Below are 9,310 nucleotides of genomic sequence, written 5' to 3'. Positions count from 1 at the left end.
CGGCCCGGTGGGAGCGGCCGCGCCGCCTGCAGCACGAATGGCATCCTGGGCGGTCCGACCAGGTAAGCCCCCCTGAGCGCGGCCCGCGGTGAGCTCCCTCTTCCCTCCCACTGCCGCTGGAAAAAGCGGCGCTTTGCCCTCCGTGTCGTTCGGGCTCTCAAAAAAACCCCTGAATTCCCTTACTTGATGCGTCAGAGAGCAGCAGCCCAGCACTGAGGGAAGTCGCCGGGTGCTGAAGTTAAGGCCCCATTGATCGGTATGTCCAGCGTCTTAACTGCGGCCGCTTCAGCCAGCTGTTTCGGTGACTTAAGTGTGGAGGAAAACCTCTGGCAGTGCAAACTGACATCTTGTATGTAGCTAAGAAAAAGGCTTAAGAGAACACACTAGGTGTGGTTGTATGTCATAAAAATGTGTTGTCCTGTATTTTTGAAAGTTTTTGCTGGTACTCCTTTTCTGCCCGAAGTCTACCTATGTCTGCAAAAATGAAACTTCTCCTTTCACTCCTGTCTTGCAAGGAATTGGTGCTGTGTTCTGAAGCTTGAGGAGCCTTTCAGGGCTTGGGAGGTATTTGGGAATGTCTGTTAAAGTGTGAGAGCAGACAGGAGCTCCCTCTGGCCATTTGCTCTCAAATTGTTATTCAAAAAAGTCTCCTGTAACTTGTCAGATAGAACCTTACTACCAGCTTCTGTAGATACTGCCTTTCAAGTAAAGGGTGTAAGCACTGTCTTATTGATTGCTTTAATTGACTTGTTACACTGTTGTTATTAAGATATAAAAGGCTGTGTAGCTGAAGTCTTTTAGATTGCTAGGTACCAATCAGTGCGTTAGAGAGAAGAAAGTTACTGAAAAACTTCAGTGATGCACTAAATACCTCTTTCGGTTTCAAGGCATGTTTTGCCCAAAGGATAAAAATAACAAGCATTTTTTATTTTTTGTGTAGCTTACAGATGTTAATAATTATCTAATTTCAGCCTATACAAATGGAGAATCCCTATAAAGAGCCTCCTAAAAGATGTATCTTGTGTGGAATAAACGTGGACTACAAGAATGTGCAAGTGAGTTTGAAAATTCCTGTCCTTAGTTGAAGGTAACTGGTTTACTATTTTAAATGTGTGGGAAGTCCGCAAGGATAAAAAAAAGTCATTCATATGTGTGGGGGTTTAAAACTTAAGGGTAAGAATGTATGTAGATAAGCGTCAAATAATGTAGTTTTGATAAGCTGTTCAATCTACTAGTCCTATGTGCAGGTATTATAACTTTGTTATTTACCAAACACAGTCCTCAGTTCTAATTCTACTGTCATATAGCTTAAATGTTATGGCACATAAAATACTGTCTAACTCCAAGCTATACTTTATGTTGTTTCCAGGTAGAACTGAGTTTTGTAAAAACAGATCAAAAAATGAAAAATAGAATGTGTGTAGTAAAATAAAGCTCTCTAAAAATTCTTAAACTGACTTTGGATTTCTTATGTAGCTTCTTTCCCAGTTTGTTTCTCCACATACTGGCCGCATTTATGGCAGGCATATAACAGGTAAGTGAAGTATTAAATCAAAGCATTTACTGGTTAATACTATGTTCTTCTGAGTCTTAACTATATATTGGCTACATTTCCAAAAGTAACTACTACTAACTCTATACATTTTGTAACACTATTCCTCTGACTTAGTAGCCTTCACTAAGGAGTGAAAATATCCCTTAATTATATTTGTTTTGTATTTAACAGTATAAACACATATGCAGTTTTCTAGGAAGACTTAGACAAAGCTAAAGGGAATTGTCAGTAATATCCCTTTCACCCTTTAAGCTAATGGTTTGGTTATGGTTGACTTAAGAAACTGAAAAGTATTCATCTCTTTAGGCTTGTGTGACAAGAAGCAGAAGGAAGTTACAAAAGCCATTAAAAGAGCTCACGTACTTGGTAAGTATGGTTATGATTTTGAGTTTTGTAAGTCAAGCCTACTTTTTTATTAAGAAAACCTCTGTCTTATCTTTTTACAGGATTTATGCCAGTTATGTTTAAGAACCCAGCATTTCTCACAGACCCGAAGATATGTAATGTCAAGTATCCGGAGTAATATGCTATAAAGAAACAAACAATAAAACTACTTTTCATGTTTATATACTTGTTTACTAGAAGTGTGGTTGGCTAGCATAAATGCATCACTGACTGAAGGGTGGATGCCAGTTCCTTTTTTTATAAAGTGTCAAGTCTCTAAAACTTACTGTCTGAAGGAAGTATGAAAGATGAAGCAGTAATAGAAATTGGCAGCTGTATAGACCACTTCCTCTGCTCACAAGTATTGCTGAAGTTCAGGTGGCTGTTTTTATCCCTTGCTGGATTGGAAGTGTGTGTGGGGAAACCAGTACTGGATACCAAAGGATAAATCAAAGTATTTAAATTGTGGTGGTTTATGTAGACAGCTACAGCTGTGTTCATTTGATGCTCCCTGCCTTGTCTTCTGCTGAGGGAAGGGTAGTACTGCTGCTTCAAGCTTCTTCAACAGCAGCTTGAAGTTGTATTACTCTGAGGCAGTGTATGATATGGTTACATGACTGCTAACATTTTGCTAGCATAGTCTTTGAACCCTGAGAGAATACAGATCTAACTCTGGAAGGCAAAATGAGGGAATGTCATCTGGACTTGTCTTATGCCAAACAGGATTCATGCACTAGGATAAAAAACACTGTATGTTTTGCAAAAAATGCACTATGTTATTTTCATCCCTGCAGTGCTATAAATTGATGTGCTGGCAAGTAGCTTTTGGTGCAAAGTCATCTGGACTTTGACAAAATCATTAACAGATCAGAAAGTAGGGGAGTGTGGGTATTCATTTGTGTCTCTAATTTTTTCAAACACATCCTCATCTGTTTCAGTGCTACTCAGCGTAAGCTTCCTTTCCTGGTCACTGTCCTCTTGGTCTTGAAGTAATTTTTGGTGAAGTTGCAGTGATCTGGATTTCTTGAATGACTTTGATCCTGTTGTGGTCCCTCTGACTTTACGCTTGGTTAGGTGTCTTGTTTCAGCCTCAGAGAAGTCGCCTTCCTCTACCATGAGAGTCAGTTTGTCCATGACATTAATATTATGGTCAATGTTACAGTTCTTGGATATCTGTCGGCCTTTGAAGGAAACAATACATGTCTGAAGGCCAGAATTGGGGAAAAATGTTTGCAGTGCCTGACAAAGGAGAACATTCTCCTTTGGCTCTCCTGCGTAGTCTCTGTCTTCTCCTGGAAAAAAAGGCTAGAGTTGAAGTCCCTTTTGCACACTTCTACCACTACTGTATTGGCTGCCTCAAGTTCAGAAGTTTTCTGTGGTTCTGCCAATGAATTAACTTTGGAAGTCTTACTAAGATTGGCATTACATTTACTTAACTTACCCAAACAACTTTGTTGCTTTTTCCTCTTTATTTCTTCTTTTAATTGGCTCACTTCTGCTAAGAGTTTCTCTACAGATCGTTCGCTGACTTCTACTGTAGAGCATATTTTCTGCAAGGAAAAGAGCATTTGATAGAATTAACAGTATTCACAGAGATGACTTTAAACTTGTTGCAAAATCCTTAAAGGTACTCATGATTTTAAGTTGGATACAAAGTAGTAAAAAGTGTAAGTAATGAGCTTGAGGGGGATTTTAGAGATACCTTGTACCTCATTCAACGCAAGGTTTAAGTTGTTTATTTGTTCATCTAAGCAAAGGGGATCTAACAAACTACAAATAGTACTCCTTCAAAATAACTCTCTTGTGAGAATTTATTAGTGGACCTGAAGATTTATCAGTGTACTTTGGATCAAATGGAAACTTAAGTCTTGAATGTTAAGAACTTGGTGTACAGCTACTAGTAGGAAATGGAACTCCCTGATCTCTGTGTGCCCTTCCAAGACATGTTTGTTTCTCATTTTGTCAAGACAGTGTACCCTTTGCTTGGCTTGGTTTTGTAGTACTGCTGAAAGTAACTGTTGGCAGGTATGCCTGATTTACCTTCAGTTCCTCCTGCAAGGTGGCATACATCTCATTTATCTTGTGAACCTCTTGTAAGGATCCATCTTCATAAAAGAATTCTGACCTGTGGACCAAGAATATAACTGCAAGCTAATGATCCCAGTGCTTACTTAGTAGGAGCTATAATGAATAAAGAAGCATTTTAATCTTTAACACTAGGTGCCTATGTTGAGGCACAGCTGCTCTCATGGCAAAGTATGGGATTGAACGGATTTTGAAGTACCTTGGAAAGGTAGACAATTGCAGGAAACAGCTCAACAAGTGAGCAGGGTATGGCTGTAGCATTTGCAAAGGTACTATAGAAAGTTAACTATACTTATCGTAACTGAAAGCTACAGCTATCAGTAAATACGGCGTACACTGTACCTGTGTTGTCTTACTGCTCTCACAAAACCAGAAGATATGCAGGAACCAGACACTGTTCTGTAACCTTGCTGTTCTGCCATACCCAAGTTGGTAACCACCAAAGGAACTTTCTGGAAAAGACTTTAAAAAGCAGAAGTATGAAGACATGCTCTATTAGCATCCAAAGGCCTCTCTTTGATCATTAAGCATTCCAGATGGAAGTTTACAGTATAGTCAATTGTTACTAAATGTATTACATCACACATAGATGACTAGTTATGGCTAAAGGCAGACTGCAAGAGCAACAGGACTGAGCAATGCCTCTTTTTTTTGATCCTGTTTCTGAGTTACAGTAATGCAGTACTTGCTTCTTAAGCCTAGCCTATGGGCAGAATGTCTTTGAAGATAATGGAATGTTACCACCAGCTTAAATATTTGAATGATGCGTGAAGATGAACACTGTGCATAGTTGAAGTCCTATACACAAAACCAAACTGATCAAGAACAGCTTATATGCATAAATGAACTGACAGTGGCTGCCTGTTAACACTGGTACTACAGATAGCTATAAAGGCAAATCCCTGAACAGAACTCCAGGGTAAGATTTCAACTGGGCTCTAGCAATATAAGGAATAATCTTATTTAATGTGCAAGTTTCAAGGGTAAAATAAACAGTGTTAACAATTCAGTTGCAACAAAGAAAAAACGCAACTGTTTCAAGTTATAGCATATGCTGTGCTACTGATTTATCAAAACTAGAGAACAAACCAGTTACCCTTCTTGTGGCTGATGTAAGGCATGTTCCAGTCTGTAAGTAGAACAACTTTCTGTCATCACACTAGAGGTTAATAAAAGGAATACAAGGCCCTGATTTGACAGGTGTGACTGTAAATTCTTATGAAGAAGTCTTTCCCGGAATGTCATGGTCTGGTCTGTGTTACGTCTGAATTTGTACCATCCTATTACACTCTGCAGGCAGAAGAAAATTCATTAGTGCTGTTGACTTATGCTGTCCCTGTGTGTCATACTGAAGCAAGTTAGAATTCAGTCCAAAGTCACAAATCTGAAGTGTTTGGTGATGTGTACATATTCAAGCAGTTGGTTAACTTGAAACCCTTAAAACATCTAAACCAAATTCCATTATGACAACTTCTCTCCTTCAAAACCTTGTGTTGAAGGGGCCTGTTTTCTGAGCTTGTGTTTGACCTGGAACTCTGCAAACTTGGTTCTGCTATTTTGCTCTTTGTCTCTTTCCAGCTTCTACTTTCCACTTGTGAAACTTTCTTCTGTGGAGAAGACTGTAAATTTTTTTTAGTCAGTTGGTACTCAACCACTTGAGTGAGCTGACCTCAACTGATCGTAAGCTAGAAAACAGTAGAATTCCTTTGGGTTATTTAAACTGTTCACTTGAGAAATTAATAAGAAAAAATAAAGTTGTGACATATATGTGGGCAAACCCTAGTCAAAAATAACCTAAACTTCAAGTGGGAAAAGATGATGTAGCTGCCTTGACCAGCAGTGTGAGGGACTAGATACAAGATTTAAAAAAAAAAAAAAAAAAAAAGAGCTTGGTGTAAGAGGTATCAAGAACAACCCCCAAAATCTGAGGAAGCTCCTTTGTATGGTTTAGGTTTGAAAGTAACATACCTTCTTACAGCCCGATAGTATTTTCTTCAGGGCAAGTTCATTCAGTTCTCCTGTGGAATTATAAAAGCTAGAAGAAAATTAGGACAATTAGAGGAAAAAAAAATGCTACTGTAAAAATAATTATTCCCTAGCAGTCTGGCAATCATCTCACGTTAATAGCTTTTTTCCTCTCGTAAGCATAAAAATAGGCTGACACAGCTTCTCTGCTAGGACAGTGCAGTTAATTTCATTACTCAAATAGCTATGTAGGTGGTGGTGTATAGCCCAGATACTGTTCTGGCATCAGTGCTACTGGGACACAAGTTAAAGGTAGTATCTATGTTATCTCAACTACAAAATAGTAAGATGCTTTCAATTTGAAATGAAATGCCTTTCTAAAAACATCTGGGTTTATTAATTTTCAGAAAGATTTGAGAAGGAAATTGTGTTGTGATTCTCCCCTTACAGGGGACCCACGCTGGGCACCAAAAAGGACTGTCGTGGTTTAGCCCCAGCTGGCAACTAAGCACCACGCAGCCACTCACTCCCCCTCCCACAGTGGGACAGGGGAGAGAATTAGGAAAAAAAACCTCGTGGGTTGAGATAAACACAGTTTAATAGGACAGAAAGAAAGAAGGAAACAACAATGATAATACCAACAAAGGAATGTACAAGAACAAGTGATGCCCAATACAGCAATTGCTCACCACTCAGCGCTCGACAGCCCGTCCCCGAGCAGCGATTTCCGCCCCCCGGCTAACTCCAATTTATGTACTGGGCATGAAGTCGTATGGTAGGGAATATCCCTTTGGTCAGCCTGGGTCAGCTGTCCCGGCTGTGTCCCCTCCCAGCTTCCTGTGCACCCCCACCCTTCTTGCTAGCAGGCCAGCACAAGAAGCTGGACTGTCCTTGACTGCTCAGCAACAACCCAAAACATCAGCACATTATCAACAGTTTCTCATCCCAAATCCAAAACAGTCTCACACTAGCTTCTGTGAAGAAAACCAGCTCTATCCTGGCTGAAACCAGGACAGGTGTAAACCTGCATAGCTGTGTTCCCATCTATGATGGAAATCTAAATATTTAGTCCTTGAAATTGCTTCTGCCATGGGGCTAACAAGTGTTTCTTTCTGTAGGCCTGCTCAGAAGCCTGTGGCTGATGCTACCTTTTTATTTTCTCTTTTTCTGAGGGTGAGGGATGTATGCTTTTAGAAAAGCAATGTTTTTTTTTCCGTGTGTTGACATTGTTCTCTAGTTTATATGGTATTGTAGCTCACCAGAAGGTGCAGTATGCTGTGTCTCTATTTCTATATGTATAAACAAACAGCAAAAAAGGGCATGAAGAACCAAAATAGGAGTAACATAAGGCATTTTGCATCTGTAATTACAAGGGGTTTGTATGGTTGCTGTAGTTACAGCCAGGTGATTTTTCTCAGTAATGTAAGATAAGTTTAACTCTTCAAGAGTTCAAGTTAGGATTAATTTTAACTTTTTCATATCTCTTTACTTAAAGATTCTTACCTGAACAACTGGTGGCATGGAATATGCTTCTGTATATCTGGAAACAGAAGGTAGTATTACTTTGGACACATCAGTTCAAGATGTATATTCTTCTGTATGCTATGATTAGAATTAAACTGGTAGAAGAGCCAAGAAATAATTTTTCTTAAAATCAAATGCATTAACATCTAATTAAATAAGGTTAAGAAAGGAAATATTTTTTAAAAAATTCTAATTCAGTTTTTAAATGCAAAGGGAACAACTTATATAAACTGTATTTTTAACATTGTTCTGTTTTGTCAAGTAAAAAATTAAATGGGTACTTTGTTTTTCCCTCCCTTCTGTTGAGTACAGGAGTAGTATATAATATGAAGGATTTCACTTGAGCTGCTCTGCAGCAAGGCCTGGATGCTCTTAGTGAGAAAGATGAGGCTTGAGAACAGAGACACATAAGATAGGTATGAGAGCTGGAAGACTGACTACCAGAAAAAAAACAGTAGGTGATCTAATGGCATTCTAAATCCTTTTCTTTACCTACATCCTCCACTACTTTGATTTTCACAAGTTAACTAAAAAAACCTCCAAACTTTGGAGCAATGAACTCTGCCTATGAGAATGTGTTAATGAGACTCTGGGTAACTTGATCAATGCCACCACAAAAATTCCTCACATTTTTGGTTCAGCTGTGAGACTCAGTGGAGGAAAGTGTTCCATCTTCATTGTATCCTAAAGTAAAACTATAGAATGGGATGCAATTTCTCCCTACCATATTTTCAGGAAGATTGGAAAGAAGGCACATACTATATTACCTGTCTTTTTTGTATAAAGGAATGGAGTTCAATGTGTGTGCATGTATATGCATGTATACATAAGTTTTTGTTAAGGGCTGGTATAAAATGCACATCCACTCCAATCCCATGAAGGCTATAAAGAAAAATACATCTGGCATCTGTTCAATGAAATACATATAGTTTGCAGTCTTCACACACAGCATTTTATAAGCTCCAAATTAGGTAACAGATGCTAATACATTACAGTTCACATCTCTGAAGTAGGACAAGTTTTTCCAGGGCAGCTGTAGTCCAGGAGAGTTTGTGATGTGACCAAGACAAAGGAGTAGTCTAAGCCTTAAATCACTTTTAATGTGACAAGATATTTGGTGAAGGGGAGCTATTCAAGGAACTAAGAACTAGTATTTATTTTAAATTATTACATTTTCTACTGTAAAATTGTAATTTTTTTTAGCAATTAAAATGTTACAAAATAACACTTCCATGTGGGGTTTGTTTTTTTTTACATCAGCATGGACCCCAGGATCTGGCAGCTTTGATCTTGCTCTAAGGTGTGGACTGCCCTCATTCAACACTGTAAGCAGTTGTATATTGCCTGAAACCAAGTGTGTTATTAAAAATGTGGACAGACTAACCGATTGTATAAACAACTTCAACATCATCCATTTGTGAGTCAGTAATGCTGTTCTTAGCTTCACCTTTCACATCTCCAAGGAGAAAACCTTCCTTTACAGAGGGAGAAAAAAAAAGTTCACATTAACAGTAGTATGAGACAGGACTTTGTGTCTAGTATTAACAGTGGAAATGCTGTTTTCAGGAGAGGAAAAAAGCTATCAAAATTAACTGTTTCAGTTTTTGTTGTTTTTTTTTTAAACAGAGCAGATTCTCACTCATTTGTCAATACCCGTCTGCATTTAAGAAAAAAAGATGTTAGAATATGTACTCAGCTCTGTTCTATTCCTCATGTTTTTCATTCACAAGTGAACAGTTTGTGGCTGTACAGGTGATGCCCACCTCCAAGGCTTAGGCCAGGAGGCTTGGCCAGCGT

General features: G+C 38.7%; 2 protein-coding genes across 2 annotated transcripts; one reads left to right on the top strand and one right to left on the bottom strand.

Moving 5' to 3' along the window:
- Nucleotides 1–971: 971 nt before the first annotated feature.
- On the top strand, nucleotides 972–2,078 carry MRPS18C (mitochondrial ribosomal protein S18C; the record flags this gene model as incomplete). The annotated part of the gene is made up of 4 exons (XM_010297470.1): nucleotides 972–1,055; nucleotides 1,477–1,534; nucleotides 1,862–1,921; nucleotides 2,002–2,078. Coding segments are annotated over 4 exons (279 nt in total), but the record flags the coding sequence as incomplete, so codon positions are not given.
- A 728-nt stretch (nucleotides 2,079–2,806) lies between these two features.
- FAM175A (family with sequence similarity 175, member A) lies at nucleotides 2,807–8,982 on the bottom strand. The gene is made up of 8 exons (XM_010297469.1): nucleotides 8,898–8,982; nucleotides 7,493–7,529; nucleotides 5,993–6,059; nucleotides 5,121–5,314; nucleotides 4,367–4,486; nucleotides 3,980–4,064; nucleotides 3,381–3,489; nucleotides 2,807–3,231 (listed from the first exon to the last, which is right to left on the bottom strand). Exons 1-8 carry the CDS (start codon nucleotides 8,926–8,928, stop codon nucleotides 2,807–2,809), a joined length of 1,068 nt encoding a protein of 355 aa, XP_010295771.1. The 5' UTR covers nucleotides 8,929–8,982.
- Nucleotides 8,983–9,310: the final 328 nt, after the last annotated feature.

The sequence above is a fragment of the Phaethon lepturus genome, unplaced genomic scaffold, assembly GCF_000687285.1.
Source record: "Phaethon lepturus isolate BGI_N335 unplaced genomic scaffold, ASM68728v1 scaffold46831, whole genome shotgun sequence".
NCBI classification, from domain to species: domain Eukaryota; kingdom Metazoa; phylum Chordata; class Aves; order Phaethontiformes; family Phaethontidae; genus Phaethon; species Phaethon lepturus.
Note: the sequence above shows the minus strand (reverse complement) of the source record. Positions and strands in the feature narration are given on the sequence as shown.